Genomic DNA, 24,410 nt, shown 5'->3' on the forward strand with positions numbered 1-24,410 from the left:
AGTTTGTGTAATCATCTACAAAGACAGGCCGTTTAAATATAACTTTTCTGAGAGATAAAAGAATGGAGAAAAGATCTAAGGAAAGCTAGTTCTCCAAATGATATTTATAAAATAAAATTATCTAAATTTTGTTACATCCTTAGCCAGAAAAATATTGTGATGAAAAGCAGGGGGACACCGATAGGATCTATTCTAAAAATGTTGTGATAAAGAACTCTGGATAGGGAACTCTATACTGGACAAGTTAAAGGTCTTCTATCTTCCAACGGCTCACTTCAGCTCTGCCTCCACAGGGAAATCAGCAAGGGCATGAATCACAAACACATAATTCAGAGATGCTCTGGTATTCCAGTCAATAGTTTATGCCTGAACCACACAGCTGTTTCCACTATCAATCAGTCACTCTTTGAGAATCTATTGTATACAAAGTACTACAGAAGGTACAATGAGGTAGTACAAACAATTTTCCCGTGAGCTATAATTTTGCACTCAATCTCCCAATATTTTATACTCCATGTCAGATAAATTATTGAAAGTTAAGCCATAGCATCCCATCAATTAGCTAAGTTAATCATCTCTGTTGACAAATGCCATTTCAATGTAAGAGCTGACCTCAATAATTCTATCTGAATTTCTCCCAAATTCTGGTATTTTGGAAAGTCCCTTCCTAACTAGGGCAATGATTTGAACATCAGTTTTGTAACAACCCAGAATGTTATTAGTTACCACTGAGAGGGCCATGCCATGAATATTTCTCACACTTCGCCTCTTTAAAAAGGCATTTGATATTGGGTTTTACAAAGGATGAAAAAAATATTTTATGGGCAAAAATTATGGGAAAGAACTAGAACTTAAGAAAGTAATTGGAAGGGGCTGAAGTGGAGATGAGGGAAATGGAAGGGAAAAGAGGCCCACTGCAACTCCGAAAGGTTTTAGACTCATTGAGTTAGTCCAGGGCTCTCAACCTCAGCACTACTGACAGTCTGTGTTAAATAATTTTTTTTGTTGTTGTAGGAAGTTTAGCCGCATCCTTGGTCCCCACCCACTGGAAGCATCTCCCCAATTGTGACAAAGAAAAACGTCCCCAGGAGTTGCCAACTGGATAGCAAAAATCTCCCCTGGTTGAGCACAACAGTTAGGGAATGTCACAGTTCATCAACATGAAAGGCCTCTCATATGCTACCCAGGAATCCTTGGAATTTATGTGAAAGAAGTAGAAGTTCTTTGGAGTTAAATTCCTAATCCATCTGTATAAACCAACCTGATTCTACATGTAATAACCTTCATTACAGCTAATGTGATTTTATTTTTTTAATCTCTATTATATCTATCAATTTAGACTCACTAAAAGTTTACTGGATTGAATTAATGAAATGTTTGACTTATTCTTAAGAAATGCTTCTATATTTTATTATAGACTATAACATGATTTATGCTATCTGTTATTAAGCTGTGGCAAAAAGAAAAGTTTGCAATTAGCATGTGTTTGGAAATCTAATGGGTATTTTATGTTATTTGGGCGACAAATTCTTAAAGCTTAATTCTGTTTCTGTTCCTAATGGTCAACAAAGTAAACTTTATCTCAAGCATTCCTAAACTACTCTTGAGTCCTGTCAGCTTCATTCCACAGCAATTGATAAAGCATTCAGCTGGCTTTCTTCTCAGGTTCACGAATGACAAATATTGATATAATTGTGAAACACATCAGATGAACAGATGTATCTGTATGAATCTCAGAAATTTGTAACACTAGGCAGTAAGATGGTGTCTTTGGGGAAAAAATGCCCCAGGATTATACCAGAAGAACAAGTACAGGATGAGATCTGAGTGTGAAATTCAACTTAAGAGTAGTCCATGGAGAGATGACTTTAGGGTTTTACAGACTTCAGTCTAAGTGGAATGAGCCTTACAAAGAAATTAATTTTATTCTTTGCATTGATATAAGTGGGAAATGAACATTAAAGAAGAAAATAGCTCTTCTCAATTTGGATCTAATCAAATTACATATGGAATACTGTGTTCAGCTGATTAAGAGACTCATTGACAAACTGGAAAATATACACAGGAGACTAATCAATAATATGAAGGATCTAGAAATCATAGCTGATGAGAAACTGAGGACGTTAATCCTTAGGGAAAGCATGGCCATCATCTTCAAATGATAAAAAATGAAATCATTGTATATAGCTGTTACTACTACAAACACTAACATTGAAAACTATTATGTGTCAAATACAGTGCTAAGTAGTTTCACCCATGTGATATCACTTCATTATAGCCCAAAGAGTTAGGTATCAAGAACTCCAGGGGTGCCTGGGTGGCTCAGTCGGTTAAGCGTCTGACTTCGGCTCAGGTCATGATCTCGCAGTCTGTGAGTTCGAGCCCCGTGTCGGGCACTGTGCTGACAGCTCAGTGCCTGGGGCTTGCTTCAGATTCTGTGTCTCCCTCTCTCTCTGCCCCTTCCCTGCTCATGCTCTGTCTCTCTCTGTCTCACAAATAAGTAAAAACTTTTAAAAATTAAAAAAAAAACCCTCCATTTTACAGTCACCTGTTCAAGTTCACAACACTAGTCACAACAGAGGTAGGATTGAAACACATTTCCCTGGTTCCAAATTCCAAGCTCAAAGGCACTATAATCTACCATGTGGGTCTAGAGAGGAGACATGGGACAAACTGGTAAACATTAGAAGACAAGTAGTTCCGTTCAAACCAGGTAAAGAATAGGGTAGTTTCTTATTCATCTGTTTATCTTCTGACCTAACAGACTGCCGGGAACTGTATAATTACTTAATAAATACATGCCTGAGAGGCCATAAAGAAGAATATTTTAAAGTGCATAGAAGAGGAGTTGATTCTGTGATAGCAAGTACCTTATTATCAGAGTTCATCAAATATTTTAGCAGAGGCTGGATTCCCAATGATTTATTAGGTATGTTATACATGAGATTCATACATAAATTTGGAAGTTTAAATAAAAGTCTTCAAACACTGAGATTAAATTTTCTAGTATATTTTTCAAGTATTTGCTTAAATATTGAAAGTAAAATTTTATACTTGTTTCAGCATGTTTCAATAACCGCTATTTATTAAGAAACAAACCATTAGAGGACACTGGAAAAATAATTTCAATAAGGGTAATGAGATCAGATGAAGCCTAGCATAAGATGATTATAAGTTAATACTTCTTGAGTTTCATCATCATGATATACACAATATACATCATGATATACACATGGTGTTTACCTCTACAATCACTAAATAATATTCTTATACTGCTCTGTTAAGACTCAATTATTTCAGATAGTATCTATTGACTTTCTGCTATGATACTGAGGAGTTAGATTTCTTAAATAGATATATACTTTCCCCATCTGTTCTCAAGTCTTATTTGGTTATGTCTCTAATTTAAGTAATATATTTAAATCTGGAAGGATTATTCTAATAGATTTGTGAAATATAAAATAGTTGGCTGGGAGACTGTGGTGGACAGTCTCTCAGGTGGTCCCCCTATTATTCCTACCTCCTGCTATTCATGCATTTGTATAATCCCCTCCTGTTGCAAGGGAAGGATGATTTTCATCTAACCAATGGAATAAGGCAAAGGTGAGAGGATAGCATTCCCATGATTATATTACACTATATAGATTCTGCTTGCTGGCATAATGAAGTAGATGGCCATGTTGTGACAATCCTTGTGGCAAAACTGTGGGAGGCCTCTACAAGCTGGAACTAAGTCTAGTCTCCAGTCAAAGAGCCAACAAGAAGCTGAGGCCCTCAGTTCTGCAGTCACAAGGAAATTAAATCTGCTGAAACTCTGCATGAGCCTGGAAATGGCTTCTTCCCAGTCAAGCCACCAGATGAAAACACAGCACAATCAGCCCTTGATTGCAGCATTATGAGACCCTAAGTAGAGAATCCATCTAAGCTGTTTGGCTTTTTGACCCACAGAAGCCATGAGATAATAAATAAATTAGTTGTCTTAAGTTTATAGCAAATTGTTACACAACAATTACATTTGTGGCAAATTGTTATACAACAATGGAAAACTAATGTAGTAAGGTAACAACAGTCCAGGCAAGAAAGTATGCAATCCTGAGCTGGGGTGGAGACACAGTAATGAAATACGATATACGAAGGTCACCCTTTGGAGGTAATAATAACTGGTTTAACATTGAATGACTATTGAATGCTAAGTATAACCAAAGTCAGAGGTAGTCCCCTGGTTTTGAGTCTTTATGACAGAGAGGAGGATGGTGCCATGATCTGAAAAGAGAAATATCGGGCACGTAAAAGGCCTCCTAAATGCTTAGACAATGACCTTCAGGTCAGAGATCTGTGGTGTAATCCAAGGGGTAAATAATCCTAAGCCTAGTTGTCTGCTATCTAGGTTTCAAATTAGTCTCTCTCCAGGACTTGTTCTTGATAACTGAAACTATTAATTGCCTGGACAGACTTTCTTCTTAGGTGTCTTGTGAAAACATTCATAGATCTCCATCACTGTCCCAGGATCTCTGTCTAGTATCTGTTCCTCACCTCAGCTTTGTCTCCTCCTTCTGATCATGAACCAGGCCACCATCCCCAAAAGGATTTTTGTTTTGTTTTGTTTTTATGAGGGGTAAATGAGTTTAGATGTGATAAACTCTGACAGAACCTCCCTAGAAATGGCTATAATTATGAATATAGTGTCAGAGAAAGATCAGAGTAGAAAGCAAAGCAAAGGAATAGTGCAGGTGGGAAGCTGTGATTAAAATTGTGAGATCATCAAAAGGTGTAATGAGGGACACCTGGGTGGCTGAGCTGGTTGAGCATCTGACTCTTAATTTCAGATCACGTCATGATCTCACAGCACATGAGATCAAGTCCCACGTGGAGCTCTGCACTGACAGCACAAAGCCTGCTTGGAATTCTTTCCCTCTGTCTCTCTCTCTGCCCTTCCTCACCACCCCTTTCTCAAAATAAATAAATGAACTTTAAAAAAATGTGTAATGAGATGGCTGAAAACAGAACTGTCTGGAATATCTTTATAATGAAGGAGTTAAAAAATTATAGGAGAACTAGCTTTTTCATTTTTTTTTCATTAAACAAGACCAAAGTTTTACAAAGTTACAGCATATGAAATTGGAGGAAGCATGAGGGAGAAAAAAGTAAAAAGCTGGAGACTGGGAGGACAGAAAGATGGATTTTGGAGGAGACAAGGAAGATGGGGACACTTAAAAATATACAACCACCTCATTTGACACTTAGATGTCACTGGTGAGTTCTAACAAGATTTCAGGGATTTAAGAGAATTCTTGTGAAAGGGTGTGGAGGCCATACTTTGAAAAGTCAGAGTGAATGAAAGGAAAGAGTCCTTATCCTGTATCAAGGTCAAGAAAAAAGGATAATAAATGAACACATTAAACCAGAGATGGCATCTATTATCTCCTTTACTTCTCACCCTGTAAGGTGGGTGTATAAGCCCTGCTTTTAAAATGAGGGCACCACATCTCCAAAATTTGACTTGTCCAAGGTTATAGAGTTAGAAAAGGGGAGAGCCAGGACTAGGACCCAAGTCAGTTGGGATTTAGAGCCTCTGCTACATCAACTTCCTGAAAGATGAACCCAAACAACTGTCACATGGGAGAGCCAAAATACCAATAATGGTCCTGATCTAATAAAGAAAGATGCCATCATAGAAATAAGGAGAAGTGTTATGTTGCCTTTCATTGAGAGAGGATAAGGAAGCTAATAATGAATGTCAAACGGGGTGAAAGTTTCAATGCCATCGTTAATAATCACAACAGGTCACAATTATGTAGCATAGCACTTACCATATGCCAGGTATAGTTCTACCTCTTTTGTGCACATTAACCTACTAAGTAATTACTAATACCTTTGTCATAGGGACTCTTATAATCTCTATCTTTGAGAAGAACAAACTGTACAGATCAGAAGGGTCAGGCCAACTTTCCTAAGGTTAAACTAGCCATGATGGCAAAACAAAGGTTTAAACCCAAGCATTCTGTCTCCTAGGTCCATGCTCTCAATCTCTCTACTGTGGAGCCCATTAAGTGACCAGGATATAAACCCAGATTTATATGACCCCAAAGCTCATGTCCTTTTCCGTATATCACAGGGATTACAAGCTATGTCAACAGAGACAGAATCACAAAGAAGCCTTTCTAGAACGTCTTAGCTTCAAGAGAAAAACATGTGTGGCTGGCTATTCAACAGATGTCATTAACAGAAGTGGGAGACCTGTCACCCAGTCCCAAAACAGCTAACTATCTAATTTAAGACTATCTTAGCAGGAGCAAAGGTTTAAACTTTTGCCCTTCGTCTGAGTTGTCAACTAGAGTATTAAAGAAAGTATAACTCACATCTTTTGCACACAGAAAAGGAGTAAACATAGGATTGAATTTTAATCCTCGGCTGGAGATGGTGAACAATTTGGAGCAATAAATCCTGGGCAGCCAGAGAGCATTGAGAACATAGTAACATCAATTTTCAAGTAGGTACGAGAAGTGGAAGAAGGCTGAGACTAGAAATAGAGTGGACAATATGTATGGGGAAAAATAATAGCACAGAAAAAATAGCTAGAAAAAAAACAGTGATTCTGGACCAAAACAGTAGAGGCCAACTGCTGAATAGCCATCAGGTAGTGTCTGCAAGGCCCAGTGATTGCTGCACTCATTGGTACTAAGTACCTTTATTTTTGTACCCATACCTGGATGTGACTAATCTATAGGCTTAAACCTACAGGTGAATAGCTGGCTGGGTAAGGTAAATAAAGACAGGTAAGGGAAACCAGTGAGGCCTGTACTTCTAACCAAAAAAAAAAGGGTGGGGGGAATAAGACTTCCATTGTGAATAGTGGCAAACACATTGTCCTCTTATTTTATGTCTATGAATGATTTAATCTCCTTTATTTAGTCATTTACTTTCTTTAATTAAACATACTCTGTTTGGTTCTTTTTTTTTTAATTTTTTACATTTGTTTATTTGAGAGAGAGAGAGAGTGTGTGTGAGCAGGGGAGGGGCAGAGAGAGAGGGAGACACAGAATCCAAAGCAGGCTCCAGTCTCCGAGCTGTCAGCATAGAGCCCAACGTGGGGCTCGAACTCACATACTGTGAGTTCATGACCGGAAGTCTGATGCTTAACTGACTGAGCCACCCTGGTGACCCTGAGAAAATAAGCTTCCAATGACTGAACAGGACAAGTCGTTTGTCAACAACAACTGCTAAATTACTGTGCCTTTCACTGGCAACCATTTCAAATTGCCAGCATAGCCTGGAAGGAGTGTTTAAATCATAACAGGAGTTTCTAAACAATTAGTTAACTGAATTACCATAATAATATTCACTTATGGAAGCTCCTTTAGTCCTGCTTAATTGCTCAGTTAACATTTTATATGCTGAAAAAGAATAATAGCATTTAACTAATAATATATATTCTAAAAGGAAATATGGCCTCGCTAGATTATCAACATAGCCCAAATTTACTTCACTTTGTAACCATGATGCTTATCAAATATTTTATGTTTGAATGCTGGAAACGTTTCCAAATTATGAGGGCTAGAACCAAAAGAAAGGGATCACTAAGAGGTGACATGAAAGTGCAATACCTCATCTTTTCCCGTGAGCAAAGTATTTTCCAAAATTACTCCTGTCTCTGAAACTAACACTTTGATTCGGTATTGGTTAATGACTCCATTTGGTTGTCGTGGTCTCTTCCAAGTAATTCTTATTTGTGTAGCTTCTACTTCTGCAACTTGTAAATCAAATATTGCACCTGGAACTAAAAAAATGAATAAAGAGGGAAACAGTTTAAAGTATATTATTAAATTTTAAAAATTCCTTAAGTTCTTAGCTCAAAATTTAAGATTCACAAGAAAGTCTATTAGAAAATAGACTAAAACAATTTACTATTTATTAACAATTGAATATGTGTAAGATTCTTTAAAGACACAGGTAAAGTTGAATTTCTACATTTTGTTCTCAAAAATGTGTATAAAAATAGGATAACGTGGAACAATTTCCTCAAATTAAAATGTCATAATATTTGTTTGAAACATATTAATTAATAAAATAACTTCCCAAAGAAAGCTGTTTATGGATGATTAATGCACAGTAGAAACCTTGAAGGCTTTATAAAGATTATAATAACATATTGAAAAATAATATCCATAAGACTCTGAATGCAATGATATGTAGTGGGTAAATTCAGTTAGGTTGCCTTTTAACTTTTTACATGAGGTTGTTTGAAGAGTTGTTTGATTTTGGTCTGCTGGCTTTACAAATGATTTATGTGAGTTTCTAATTTTGGACTCCCTCACTCTTGCAGCAATTAAAAAAAAAAAAAACAGAAACAAACTAATAACTGGTTAAAATAAAGCACCAAGTACTTAAATTCTAGTTAGAAAGTGACCAAAAGTGCCATCCAGTAAACTCCCCAGTGCCACAGGAGTAACAGATCAAGGATAAAGATGCCCTTGGCTTTTGTCTACTTTTTGTTTATGGCTCCTTGTGTGATTATGAATAGCTAATTAACTCTTCCCCTAAGTTTGCTGATCTATAAAGTGACCTATAAATATAATATGGGGGGCGCCTGGGTGGCGCAGTCGGTTAAGCGTCCGACTTCAGCCAGGTCACGATCTCGCGGTCCGTGAGTTCGAGCCCCGCGTCAGGCTCTGGGCTGATGGCTCGGAGCCTGGAGCCTGTTTCCGATTCTGTGTCTCCCTCTCTCTCTGCCCCTCCCCCGTTCATGCTCTGTCTCTCTCTGTCCCAAAAATAAATAAAAAAAAAAAAAAAACGTTGAAAAAAAAAAATATAATATGGAACCTTGAATGAAAGGAATGTAAGGAACCTTGAATGAAATTTTCAGGAAAGAAAATAATATACCCCTTATGATCAATGTGGTAAAACATTGAATTCATTTCCCTAAGCTGTTTCACATTAGTATAGTTTTAGCAAATACCATTTAGAACAGAGGCACATTAGGGGTATAATATAAATAGAGAATGACCTTTTTTCCCTTTTAAGATAACAAAAAGGAACTGAAAATTAATGTCACAGCTCCCACAAATATTATTTAAAACTAGTGAATGTAATTATGTTTTACATTAACCATATAAGAAATGTATGGAGTTTTCATTCCATAGGCTTTTTATCCTTTGTCTCTATAAAGTAATCATTAAAAAAACCTAGACATTGTACTAATGTAAATATTTCTAAATGTTTATAATGGTTAATGGCTAGATGGATGAGTGAGTCATTCTTGCCTAAGAGCATATTATTTGATTATTGCAACCAAGATTTTCATGTTCAGCCTGGTAGTAAAACTTGTGCTCAGAAAACTGGGAGATAAACATGAAATGGATACAACTGTATTATGCTATTTTTTTTTTGTTTTTTTTTAAGTTTATTTATTTATTTTGAGAGAGCCAGAGACAGCACGAGCAGGGGAGGGGCAGAGAGAGAATCCCAAGCAGGCTCCATGCTGCCAGTGCAGAGCCCAATTCAGGGCTCAAACCCACAAAGCTGCAAGATCATGACCTGAGCTGAAACCAAGAGTCGGACACTTAACTAACTGAGCCATCTAGAATTTGCTAATTCTTTGAATCCCCTTTTCCAAAAACATTTCAGTATATCTATATATAGAACGATAACTGTTTAGACTGATCTCTCCCCACAAAATTTCTAATCTGAAGGCAATACAGTTTGACCTTTCAAGGGTAGAGAAAGAGTTCTAGACTAGGACCCCATAATCACTGATTCACTCCATCATTCAACAGACTGAGCCCTCATCTTTTGGTCACTGTTCTAGGCACTTGAGGATAGAGAGAGAAATAAGATAGATAAAACCTTTTGCACAAGTCACCTCTTTCAAAAATTTCTTTTCATTAACGTATATCGTCCCTAGAGCTTATGTTTCTATCATATTTACCAATACACATTTTTTCAAAGACAGATAAACTTTCATGTATATGATGATTAATATACAAATATATATTATTTATATATAAATATTTCAATGTATATAAAAATATACATATTTATTATATATAATATATAAATAATATAGTATGTAATCAAATGGAAGAATAGTAGCGGTTTCTTTATCTTCTAATTTATGATATTTTTCAATATAACTTAATAAGTATTGCCCAATGACACTAATGTCTAAAATTACAATTCAAGTAAAGATTAAGTGGTTCTATATTACCTTAAAAATGTACCAAAACATGTATAAGAACAACTGTAAAGCTATCTTTCTTTTTTCAATGAAAGAAGAAAAAGCTTGGGGGATAAAGGAAATGGAGTAGGCAACAGTATATCTTGTCCTTAGAAAGATACTTGATCTGTTACACCACAAATTCTTATGGGGAAACTAGAGAAGTATGGATTAGATCAAACTCCATTACTATTGATACCAAATTAACTAAAGAAAATCAAATACAGAAGGCAATTATTCGTGGTTCAGCATCAATTCTGAGGTGCTGTCCACAGGGATTACCTAAGAATCGTTCTCAAGTCAATACATATATAAATTTTATTAATAAATGAGAAACACAGTAGACGTGTGAAGGGTAAATAATATTCCAAATGACTTGAAGTTTTCAAATGAAAAACTATTAGAAAAAATAAAATGGAGACAAATGGCACTGGGGCAAAGAAAATACATTAAAATAAATCTTGCCATTATCTAGCAAATTAATTACATTTTATTAAAGTTAGTAAGTTTAAAATTTTTTTTAAATGTTTTTATTTATTTTTGAGACAGAGAGAGACAGAGCATAAGCAGGGAAGGGGCAGAGAGAGGGGGAGACACAGAATCTGAAGCGGGCTCCAGGCTCTGAGCTGCCAGCACAGAGCCCAATGCGGGGCTCAAACTCACAGAGTGTGAGATCACGACCTGAGATGAAGTCAGACGCTCAACTGACTGAGCCACCCAGGAGCCCCTATAAAGTTAATAAGTTTAATAACTTATTAATAACTTTAATAATCTATTAATAACTTTAATAAGTTAAATTAATTAAATTAGAAAAATACCTATTGACAAATAATAGTCATTGAGAACACTGAAAAGTTGACTCTCTCAGTGATTTCCCTACTAAAGATGGTACCATTTGCAGAAAGTAGCAAGTTGAAGGACAGAAGTCTTCCCTTTCATAAGTCTATTTATGGAAGAATAAATACAGATTTCAATACTCTGTTTGCATTTAAAAAATTATATTAACCTTCTTATGAGATATTTAATACTGGTGACAGAAAGTTATTAGGGGATATTGAAGCAACAAAGTTTTACTTAAGATTTGTTTAACCCTCATGGAAATGATAAGAAAATGCTGGTGCCTATGTTATATTCAATAGCACTGTCTCATTAGGGATAGGCAACTCCACACTTTTTAACATTACTATATAATTATTGTATAATTTTTAAATTTTAATTTTTTTTCCAAAACCATCTTTTCATGCCTATGTAGAAATCTGTTCGGTAAAATATTAAGGGTTATGTAAGAATCTTATGAAATGTATAGGAATACTGCTATAATAACATGATACTAAATTGCTTTGATGATCAAAGTACACTATGACCATAACATTCTCAACGTGAACAAAATCAGTCCCATATTACTGAAATACCATATATCATTATCTATAAGATGTCAATTCAACATTTTTCTATGAATATCTAGAGATATGTTAGAACCCTATTGCTTTAAGAGAAATTAATTTAAAAATTGTTGTTAATAAATTTTTAAATAGACTATAGTCTACTTTTAAATATATAGAAGAAAATAAATTGGTAGGCTTAATTAGAATACAAAGAATCCGGGGCGCCTGGGTGGCGCAGTCGGTTAAGCGTCCGACTTCAGCCAGGTCACGATCTCACGGTCCGTGAGTTCGAGCCCCGCGTCAGGCTCTGGGCTGATGGCTCAGAGCCTGGAGCCTGTTTCCGATTCTGTGTCTCCCTCTCTCTCTGTCCCTCCCCCGTTCATGCTCTGTCTCTCTCTGTCCCAAAAATAAATAAACGTTGAAAAAAAAAATTAAAAAAAAAAAAAAAAAGAATACAAAGAATCCTACTTTAATTAATAAAAAAAAAAAAAGGGATTCTTGGGTGGCTCACTCAGTTAAGCATCTGACGTCGGCTCAGGTCATGATCTCGCAGTTTGTGGGTTCGACCCCCCCATGTCAAGCTCTGTGCTGACAACTCAGAGCCTGGAGCCTGCTTTGGATTCTGACTCCCTCTCTCTCTCTCTGCCCCTGCCCCACTCACGTTCTGTCTGTCTGTCTCTCTCTCTCAAAAATAAATAAGCATTAAAAAAATTAAAATAAAATTGGTATAAAATTAAAATTTCAATTTTAACTGAAAGTATGTCGTTCTAGTGAGTTATTAGACTGTTATCATATAGTTTAGATTCCTTTATTACAAATTTTTAATTAGCAGGACCAGGATTCATTAGTGGTGTTGTCAGAAGTAGAAAGCGACATCTACTGCATTTGCTAGAGCATTCCATTGAAGTCCTTCTGAAGACTGAACTATCTTTAAGAGAACTCCACAGAGGAAAGTTAGCATGCAGAGGTAAGGCCATGCCATTTCTGCCCTCAGTGGAACACACCTGTTGCCTATGGACGCTCCTGAAAGCCACCTGTATATGGTCAGGAAAGTAGGAAGATAAAAAACTCAGGATAAATTGTTTATTAAACATACACAAATGGGCCCTTTGTTCAAAACAATTTTGTGTAAAAAATAAGCCATGTGAAATACACCAAACAGTGTCCTTAAAATTTCATTTTTTTCTTAATAAAAATGCAGAAATAAGGAAAAGGAGATGAACTGTTTAAATGATGCCCAAAATAAACAGCATGATATCATATGTGGCAATCTATTACCAATTCCCCTGTTTCTGTCAAATGCTATAGGCCAAGAAAGATGACAATAAAACAATAATCTTAAATTGTGGATTCAGTTTAGGAGCACCTACACTGGCTTGATTTGAAGGAAGACAAAAATTCTGAATTTATTTAACTGCATAACAAAAGAATAAAAGTTAGTTGGTCAATTAAGTTGATGGAGGAAATGCTATTAAAAATAAACTCAAGGACTCTAGTCTGATGAGGCCCAGGTCACTATGCTGGTTTTGCTACCTATTCATAAAGCTTTCTGACTTTCTAAGAAATGCTTAAGAGCACTTATTAGATGAACATAAGGAGAGATTTAAGGTCTAATGGAAAAGACATAAACATTGCTAAGAATTTCTGACAGAAATACAATCGAAAAATGTTAAGAGGAAAAAAATGAGAAAATTTTGCTTATAAATATGGATCGACTTTATGTATTGAAATCATATACACATAAACATTTTCATTTGAAATTGAAATAAAACATAATTTTACGTTCTTTCAAACAGCAAAATATTACCAATGGTTAATTGTTCTTTGAAGGGGAGAATAACAAAATTCCCTAATAGTTGCTGCCCTCTAATGGTCAAATACTTGAGTGATTTATCTGATGAATGTATGCCCAATCTTTAGTTGTAGGTGTATGTATGCACTTGCACACGTGTGTATTTAATTTACAAGTTACTGTATGTTACACACACAAAAAAATATGGAACCTATTTATTTATTTATTCATTCATTTATTTGTTTGTTTATTTTTGAGAGAGAGAGAGAGAGAGAGGGTGGGAGGGAATGCGAGCAGGGGAGGGGCGGAGAGCGAGGGCGCAACACAGAACCTGAAGTAGGCTGCAGGCTCTTAGCTGTCAGCACAGAGCCCAATACAGGACTCAAACTCACAAACCGTGAGATCATGGCCTGAGCTGAATTCAGACAGTCAATCCACTAAGCCATGAGGTGCCCCTGAAACCTTTTTAAAGTATTAGTATACTCGCAAAAAAAAAAAAAAAAAAAATGTGTTCTTCTCAATAATTGCAATCCCTAAGTAAAAATGAAGACATTTAGCAAGTTTGATGGCGGTCAGAAAAATATGTTGTGGGATAATGGGGTAACATTTTTGAAACACTATAGTTCATCCCAAACTGCGATGTTTAATACATACAAATAAAAAACCTTCGTTAGGAGAACTACTGTTTTAATAATTTCAGGATGCACTGTTAAATTTGTAGTATGCACCCTTGATGAATCCTCACTTGCTTAGAATACCCTTTTGATTATAAACATATTTTGTTAGAGGCACTAGGGATATATGGATTCCTCTACATATTATTCTGTGAGAAAAATCTATTCTACATTGAATAATGTGAGTCCAACAATGTCTTTGTTAAATGTTAAATGTTAATGTTTTTGTTTACTTTGACTTATTGAGGTTTTGCCAATCTTCACTGTGAGTCTCAAACAGACTGACACTACATATAATGCGCTGTCTTGTTTGATCTCTGTTCCTCTATGAAGCATGCTGTGGGTTTAATGTTCTAAGGAACACATGCACAGAATGCATTTGGTAGTTATCTGACAAGAAAATAACATGAATTAAGTAAATATAAACCAAACAGCTTCTAATACAATGTTTAATCAATGCAATAAAAACACAAGCAGGGTACAATATCTCATGAACACACTACAGAAGATGTTCTTACCTTCTGGAGGAGTGAATACTGAAATATTTGATTTGGGTCCGATTCCTGCACTGGTTTCAGCTGCAACATATACATCGTATACTGTAAATGGTGTTAGGTTAGTGAATGCAAATTTAAGGTCTTTCGTGCTATTATCCAAAATTCGACCTGCAAAAAGCAAAAGATACTGTGGATTATTTTCTCATAAAGCATTTAATCATTCTCACATTTAAGTAGAGAGCCAAATATAGCAATTAACGTTTGTTACTACAATTTAAAACATTATAGTCACAATTATTACAATTTTCAAACATTTACCTTAGTAGTGCATTGATATCAGGTTAATTAAAACAATGGAAAGAACATGAAAATCTTCCAGTATTCAAAATAACCTTCATTAAATCATAAAGCCCTATCCAACTACCATGTTATTTTTTGACATTTTTGAAAGGAAAACATTAGTTACTGCCAAAATTAAAATAGCCACAGTATTTTATACATAAATTTAGTCAATTAAAATGCTAAACATTCTAACTATCTTCTTTAATATTTAGAAAATATTTCTAGTTTAGCTTCTGAGAAAAACTCCTTAAATAGTACATCATCAAAATTATTTTAACCTTCAATTTCACCTCTGAATAATTCTTTCATCTCTTGCTCTAGCTGAAACCAGGCTCTCTCCTAAGAACACGGCTTCTGTTCCTTTAGCCACCCCACCTGATGGTCTAACTTTTTCCATGGTCATCAAGTGACTATGCCTTCAGGTATGATGTTTTCTCTACTCCTCATAGCCTTGTCTCAGACCAAGAGAGCTCCCTCCTTACAAAAGCTCACAGCTTTAAACCTAATGTCATCAATGGCATCCACCACCCCTCATTGTTGCAGTGACCTTCTAAGCCCAGAGTCACTCCCCTCATTCTGGATGGTTTAGCGCCTGTTTCGATGTCACTGTCTTCAGTGCAACCATCTTAATTTGTGGTGATTTCAGTATTCCTACAGACAATCCTTAAGACACTCCCAGCTCTCTTCAAATAATCGTGTCCTCCACCCTATCTCAGCCACTCCCAAGGCCATCACTATTACCAGGAACCCTGAATCTTCCATGATCTCAATTTCATGCAACTCTTTCTGACCATTCTTTCTTATCTCCTGTTCATTTATTCTAGAACCCAAAGCAACAAGTCTTCAAGTTTACTGGGACTTCCAATCCATTGATCTTTTGACCTATTTTATTCTTTTTGGTTTGGTTCTTCACCACTAGGTTTCCACTCTTTATCCATTCTCAATGACATTGTTGATTATAATCACTGCCTTTACATAAACCTTCAATTCCCTTGCCCTTTTCTTGTTGAAGGGAGCTGGAAAAAAAACACAAATCCACTCTGACTGATATCATTTTATCACTACCACACCTCGAATGAGCCCTAAATTGTACCTAGCCCTCTACTAAACTTCCATGCTCAATCAGTCTCTACTCTTTTAAGTTTTCTTTCATAGAACTCAGATTAGGAAAGAATTTTAGAGTTTACTTAATTTACTTCTAGCAATACCTTATCTGAACACCTCAAATTATCTGACAAGGGGATTCCAGGTCCTGATTATTCACAAAGATGGAGAACTTGCTACATTAAGTAGTTGCCTATATTATTTTTAGAGAACTCCAATTATTAGATATGCATTCCTTGTTCTAAGAAGAAATCTGATTTAATATAATGAAGTCTATTGTTCTTCATAAATGTATTTGCAATTAGAGTAAGTGAAGGTCCTCCTGTTCAAACATTTGAAGACATGATGTCCTCCAACAATTCTCTACTTAGGATTTATCTCATTCTTTCAGCTTCTCCTCATGAAATATAGAATATGGACAATGTTTCTGATTTTAAACAAAAACTTCAAAGAACCTCATCTTCCTTATTCCTTTTTTATTGTTTGCTTCAATTGTAGGATCTTATAAAAAGAGTGTGATACTTTTAAGGAGCTTGATAATGCTAACATATTTTACATAATTCTTACTCCAAAAGGCAAACACAAAACTGATTGAGACTTACCTGATGGTCCATATAATTCAACTCTGTAACTAAATTTCCCTGTTATTACACTTGGTGGGTCCCATGAAATTGAAAAGGACTTCCCTGTAATGTTGCCTGTTACACAGTTTTGTGGTGGTCCTTCAGGAACTAAAATGGTTATAGAAAAAAAAAATTAACAAATAATAAATGAGAATTTTATTAAAAACACATCATAAAACACAAAGTCAGAAAGAAAATAAAATATCACACTGAGCAAAGGGTTTTTTAATTTAAAAAAAAAAAGGGAAACTGAATTAATTGAAGACTTTAAACAAGACAAGCTGGCTCATCAGATGGACTACTTATTTGCAACATAAACTAGTTTGATTTAAATGCTGTATATGATTGCACAGGGTGTTTCATTCCAACATTGTTCCCTGCAGTTACATTGTCCTGATACATACTTATATATTGAATTCAACCAGGCCTGGGCATAGGCCTTGAAAAGCACTCTCCCTCTGGTGGACACAGGTAGAAGGATCAGGGAATTAACTGGACCTACAGAATCTTATTGGCAAAGGTCTTTACCTTCTGTATTAATACGTGTATTTGGTTCTGAGGGGAAATTTATAACCTATAGTTAAAAGATTCTAATGTAACATGGGTAACATATAAAAAATAACGACATTTAAAAAGTCTATCTTTCATAGATGTGTTTCTACATATTGCATTTTGATTGAAATGAAATATTCCAAGTATTTTTCTCAAGCCAAGGTTCTTGTCTACTAAATCTCACTGTGCGTTACCTCACGAAATTATTTTTTTTTAGCTGTATAAAAAGAAGTACGGATGGAGGAAATGGTAAGATTCAAAGATGATTATTTAAATCAAGAAAAAAATTTCAAACTTCATTTCATGAAATGATAAAAGCTGACAGCTATGTCATCAGAAAAAAAAAATACTGTGCTTTAGTGAAATTACCCTACCAGTAATAATTTCCAGTAACCTAAAAAATTATCAGTCACAAGTGAACAAGTCTGACACTACAAGTTTAGTAGGGTATCATGTCAGTAACTACATAAATTTACATATATATAATACTATAATCCCATAATTAAACACACAAATAACCATAGCTAGAAAAGTGTACTTTTCAAAATTAGTAGTAATAATATCTAATTGTACTCATCGAATCCTAACACCACCACCAAAAGGAAGTTGCTATTGCTGTCTCCATTTTTCACATAGGGAGGAAACTCCAGTGCAAAGTAGACATAAGTAGGTGTATTTTTTACATACTATTTTTGTCTGATACTGAAATGTGAATCACGTGATATTTCTGCCACTACAGATGTTAATTCCACATTTGATTTTAGCAGTCTCAGTGAGAGGAGGGTAGAGATGATTGCAGGAGATGTAAAAGGGCAGAGATGATTATGAAAAATTGTTGAGATCACATAGATAAAAACTTATCTTAGGATCATGGTTATTAGCTTAAGAATCCTTTGGGTCAAATCTCCTTTTTCATTTTAGATGCTTATGTTAATATTATAAAAGAGTACTATAATTGGTATGCCCATTTTCTGTTATTGGTGGGAAAAGTTACCGAAAGGGAAGGAAGTTTTAATAAAAAACATCTACATGAAAAAAATGAAAGATTACTCTCTAAGTAGTTTAACTCTTTTTTTCTACATACACAAAAAATGAAATCATACCTGATTCCGGTGTTCTGACAATGGTACTATCAATATAACCTGCTTCCGTTGTAACAGCAGAAACTTCAAAAAGATATGTTGTATAAGGTCTCAAATGTGTCACTACAAAACTTATAGGCTCTTTCCACACAGAGCTTATCTTACTCCTTGCCAACGTGCTCAAAGAATATGTGGTACGTGACGGAGGTGTAATTCTACCAAGGGTTGGAGAAGGGCTGGTGGTACTCCATAAAAAAGATTCATTATTCTCCTAGTGAATAAATAAATAGCATTGGGAAAATAATTGGTATCTCAAGGTGAACATGATAAGTGTAATCATTTCTTTTTCTTTTATATAATAAATATTGTTCTTAAATGTATGTGTATGATTCATTAAGATTTTAACAGATTGTTATCTATTCAAGTTATGGACAAATTTGCTAGATTTTAACTTTACCCATCTATATCTACAGTTTTAGAACAGAATATATTTATTGTATTCTTTGTACCTTAATATTTCTTATGAATAGGGTTTCAAAAGGCTTAGAATAAAGGTAAAGCTATAACAAAATTATTAGTAAGAATTTTTAAAATTCATGTTAGGGGTGCCTGGGTGGCTCAGTTGGTTAAGCATCTGACTCTTGATTCCGGCTCAGGTCATGATCTCACGGTTTGTGGGTTTGAGCACCACATCAGGCTCTGCACTGACAGTGCGGAGCCTACTTGGATTGTTTCTTTCCCTCTCTCACTGTCTCCCCCCACACCGCTGCAAAGTAAATAAATAAACATTTTTAAAAAATTAAAAGGAGGTTTTGAGACTTCTATAACTTAAAGTATTCAAAACAAAATAATTTTGTTTATCAATAATACCACAAAGATCACCAAAATTATCTTTGGAAAAGCATGACACGGTATTCCCAGCGAATTCCCATAAATGACTAGAGTAATAACAAATTCTTTGCCAAAGATATGCACAACCAAAACAATCTACTTCCACAAACATAATTTTGCTGCCTTCTGCTCCCCTCCTGTCACATGGAAATATCTTTTTTTCAGCGATATCTTATACTTTGCTCTTTCAGGTCTTTATAAAATATCCTCCACCCAAAATAGCCCCCTCACACAATCTCTCATGTCCTTATTCCAAAGCCAAGCCAAGGTCCATTCACAAATGCAGCTCCTTTTAAGAAGTCTCTCCAGAGATCCCTGTGAGATTTTTATATTTTTTGAATTCTCAAACCCTTCACTTATTCTACCTTGAATACAGCCAATTGTGTATAACATGATACTATAACCTAATACTATAAGTAATCAAGCAGCTAATAAGCACAGTGGCTTAAAAATTTTTTTTCAAATGCTGGAAACTTCAAGTTATAATTTCACCTAGAATTTTTGAGACATAGAAAGTGTTCATAACACTTACATTGCATTCTGGCAATTTCCCAGTCAAAATGTCTTCTACTCTGATGGAGACATCTTTCACTACTATCCCACTTCTGGCATGCTTGACACTAATCTTGAAGCTGGTAATTTTGCCATTTGGTTGCCGAGGTAAATACCAAATCAGGTTTACTGCAGAATAGTTAAAGGCCTCAACTGTGAGATTCACTACTTTTCCTGGAGCTGGGGAAGTGAGAGGGTTTGAAAGAAGGGGAAAAAACACTGTTATAAACCTTAGAATGGCATTCATATAATATTGGGATGTTACACTTCTCACACTATGTAAAATTAAATATTCTATGTTAGAAAAAAACTCTACTTGGAGTAAGACTTTTAGAAATATATTTAATTAATTTTGCCCGGAATTTGAGCCCACAGATTTGTATTTAAGACAAAATAAGCTTTATTTTAGGATTATTTGGCAAATGGATCCATTGATGAACTATTTCAAGCAAATCTGAAAAATATCCAATCAACAGTTATTTGTGAATATGCAAACAAATTTGAATAATGAATCTCCTCCTGAAATATTTTGGAATTGTGTAGTTTCCTTAGATAATGAAGAAATGGCAAACTGAAACAATTAGCCAGCCATGTAAACCAAAAAGCACATTTCCAGAATGTATGTAAATATCTAGTGCCTAACATAAAGTGGACACCACCCAACTGGTTGTGCTTATTATGTTTTGAGTTTTATACACCCTCAAAATAAACTTTCATCAGAATTCGTGACCAAATAATTCTTAATAATTATTGATAAACTGCAATAACAAGCTATATGCCATTTTACCTGGTGTGAGACAAACATGAAACCAGAATGAAGTAAAATTATGCACATTAATTTCAAGGTAAGTTATGCAAAACTGACAATGTAAATAATCAAGATCCTTTATAATATAGAACAAACACGACAAATCACTATTAAGAGGAATAAAAACAAAACAGGATGCTCACGATAAAACACTATAAGTGATAACAATGCCTAGTATTAAGATATAGAGTTTAGGGGCGCCTGGGTGGCGCAGTCGGTTAAGCGGCCGACTTCAGCCAGGTCACGATCTCGCGGTCTGTGAGTTCGAGCCCCGCGTCAGGCTCTGGGCTGATGGCTCGGAGCCTGGAGCCTGTTTCCGATTCTGTCTCCCTCTCTCTCTCTGCCCCTCCCCCGTTCATGCTCTGTCTCTGTCTGTCCCAAAAATAAATAAAAAACATTAAAAAAAAAAATTAAAAAAAAAAAAAAAAAAAGATATAGAGTTTAAATGCACATTATAAAGAAGAATGCCAGAATATGAATTGTAAATAAAAGTCATATAAATTAAATAAGGAAGTTAGGTCCTAGGAAAGAGAGCTGTTATAAATTATGTTAAAGCATAGAAACTAGGAAACTCAAGGTCAGCTCAATTTTAATGGAAAAAAATAAACCAGTTTGGAGGGGTAATTAATCACTAATAATGGATGGAATGATTGATGGAAATTTTTTTCTCCATGGAAAACTCATCAATGGAATTAAAGCTTAGAAAGGACATTGAAAATATAACTCTCTGACACTAAAGATCAAACCACTTGAATTTCTTTTGGATGGATAAAATGTAATAAAGCAAAAGGAAAAGGGTTGTTAAAAATATGAGGCTATAAAATTATGAGTTAAAACTTTTATCATGATTTTTTAAAAAAACTGAATGTATTTGACATATAACTATATAAATTTAAGGTGTGCATTGTGTGAATTTTATATATATCCATATTGTATTATGATTGTTGTTGTAGTCATATTTAACATAACATCTATCATGTTACATAATTATAATATCACACTGTACTATTCATTATATTGTGCATGAGATTTCTATGGCTTACTTATTACTTGAGGCAAGTTTGTATCCTTGAACAACATCAGTCTTATTCCCCTACCCCTTATCCCCTGGTGACCACCGTTTCACTCTTAATGCATCCTAATTACCTTTTAAAATTTCTGATATGTGTAAACTATACACATGGTTAGAATTATGTCTGATATGTATATGTATATATATATATATATATATATATATATATATATATGTATGATATGTGTGTGTATATATATATATATGTGTGTGTGTGTATATATATATATGTATATATATAAAAGGCAAATTGCAAACAAGCTACACATTTTTAAATGAACCTCAACAACAGATACAAGGAACTACTCAAGTATAGAGAAAATTGAATTTATAAGGTAACCAAACATTTATTAAATGCATGATTTTAAGATATTTTAAAAGTGATCAAAAGTATTAAACAGATGGGAAATAATTAAATACGGTAAACAACACTTTGTGAAAAAATGGTAATTTGATTAACTTGCTTTAATAATTTTTTTCCCAAATTTTTCTGCTTGTGCTTTCCTTTGGTGACTTCATGATGTCTGAAGAATAATCCTGGCTCTTTTCTGTAGTTGGAAGGTCTTTCTCTATTTTAAATAATCTAGCTTCTACTTCTGGAATTTTAGTACCAAAATCCAATTATTTCTCAATTTTCATAGAGTGAATTTATCCATTTTGATTCAAGTCAAGATTCAATATTGTAGTATCAAAACTTTTTGTTTTATAAATAAATCATTTCATCTTTCAGATAAGTGTTCTCCAACACTTTGAGGACATAGCTAGCCTAATGAGATGCATAAATTTTCTAGTATGTGTAAGTGTCTACAACTTTCCAAAGCATACACCATACAAAGCTTGCATTTATTGAGCCAGAAAGAAACTTCACAAATCCAATATAGAGACTTCTAAAAATATTACCTGCATTTCTAAGGATCCATCAAGTTGAAAATAGAAGTGCAAGAGGTATTTCTATTATCTTAAAGCCAAAATAAATTCTATGTTTACCAGAAATGATACTGATGGGAAGTTAAGAAGCTGAGTTTTTTCCACTTGTGGATGGAATATTAACCCAGTAAGGTATAACAAGTTAGCCTGTATAGTCTTCTGAAGAGTATTTTTATTCATGGGGAAGAAATTACTTCTGATTTAACAATAATAAATGCAGTTTATTTATTTCATAGAACTATTCTTTAAAGTTGGGTTATATATAGTATAAATAATAAAAAGGAGTTGGAGAATACTGATATAATGAAATTTAGATTTACATTACATTATTACATCTTTAACATTTAAAAAAAAAAAAAGGATAGATAGGAGCAAGAGAAATTATGTAATTATCCAATTTGCCCAAAAACTCACAACAAATGATCAACAGTGAGACTCCCAAGACAAAATTATTTTCATATATCATTCAAAAGTTTTTCATAATTAGAAAGAATATTGTAATACATATTTTAATGAATAACCATCCAATAAGACTCTAAAAGTAATTGAATGGCCATACTATTGAAAATTTTATGGATTTTAACACTATATTTAGTTTATATCCTTATTTATTTCAAATGACAAAAACTCATAATTAAGCTAATTTGGGAATAAATGATTTAGGAAAATTACCACTTTCTGCCGTCTGGAAAAGAAATGGGTCACTAAACACTCCAATGCCAGCGCTGTTTTCAGCAGCAACCTAAAACAGACCAATAGAATTGTGTTCAAACTTTTTACTCTCTAATTAAACAGAATCTGAAATAATAAAATTTTGACTTGTTGATAAGTTAAACGATAGACACTTTTCCCTTAATTCTTGAAATACTCTTAAAGTAGATAGCACACATGGAACTAATCCATATTTTCATTTTCCCTAAGGGTATATTTGCAGCATAGTTTGATTCAACACATTTCTCAAATTTCTAATGGAAAAATTAATAGTCAAGTTTTGTAGTCAATTAGTAGTGATAATAACAACAGATACTACTTGTGGGAAACTTCTATGTACCAGGAAATTTCCTAGAAATTTTACACATCTCATTTTATCCACATAATCAAAACATAAGGTATTCCTATCAGCATGTTATAGATGAGGAAACTGATTGAGAGAGGTCACGTAACTTGTGCAAGTCATATAGGAATAAGTGATAGAACCAGAATTCCATTGAAATCATGCTTATTTCTAAAGCTCAACCACTTTTTATTATATTAACATTGACTATTTCTGTAACAAATACGAAACCATATACACGGTATCTGGCTTGAGAATTTACAATATAACCAGTCAAATATATACTCAAGAAAATTTTACAAACAAGTCTAATCAGTGATAGTAAGTATTTTGAATTTAAAAGATGGAAAAATTCTTTTGACTCAGATAGTCTAGTCAAAGAGACTAGAATAGGCACAGTAAATGTCATTACTGAGATCAAAACTCTTATGTTATTCCAAATGCCATAAGTGGAGTCTGAAAACCTTGGTTTATATTGAATTTCACCTGGGGTGCCTGGGTAGCTTAGCTGGTTCAGTGTCTAACTCTTGATTTTAGCTCAGGTCATGATCTCATAGTTCTTGAGATCCAAGCCCCGTCTGGGGCTCTGTGCTGACAGCATGAAGCCTACTTGGGATTCTCCCCTTCTCTCTGTAACCCTTGCCTCTCAAAATAAATCAAGTTAAAAAAAATTTTTTTTAATATATTGAATTCCACCAATTACCAAATGAGTAGCTATAGGCAATTTACTTAGTACTGCTCTAAATCCCATTTTCCTTCTCTTTAAAATGGGGATAACAATATATCTATGTCATAGGATTTTTCCAAGGACTATATGAAATAACACATGTAAAGTACTTAAT

The 24,410-nt window shown here is 34.5% G+C and overlaps 1 protein-coding gene across 1 annotated transcript in view; it reads right to left on the minus strand.

The window, feature by feature from the left end:
- PTPRQ (protein tyrosine phosphatase receptor type Q) overlaps positions 1-24,410 on the minus strand; it is a 203,310-nt gene that overhangs the window by 174,240 nt on the left and 4,660 nt on the right. Inside the window, exons 5-10 of the mRNA XM_058682209.1 lie at positions 23,187-23,256; positions 19,688-19,887; positions 18,286-18,535; positions 16,610-16,738; positions 14,583-14,729; positions 7,605-7,777 (exon numbers count right to left, since the gene is read on the minus strand). Coding sequence (XP_058538192.1) covers positions 7,605-7,777; positions 14,583-14,729; positions 16,610-16,738; positions 18,286-18,535; positions 19,688-19,887; positions 23,187-23,256 — 969 coding nt within the window. The remainder of the gene's footprint in view (positions 1-7,604; positions 7,778-14,582; positions 14,730-16,609; positions 16,739-18,285; positions 18,536-19,687; positions 19,888-23,186; positions 23,257-24,410) is intronic.

The sequence above is a fragment of the Neofelis nebulosa genome, chromosome 8, assembly GCF_028018385.1.
Source record: "Neofelis nebulosa isolate mNeoNeb1 chromosome 8, mNeoNeb1.pri, whole genome shotgun sequence".
Lineage (NCBI taxonomy): Eukaryota > Metazoa > Chordata > Mammalia > Carnivora > Felidae > Neofelis > Neofelis nebulosa.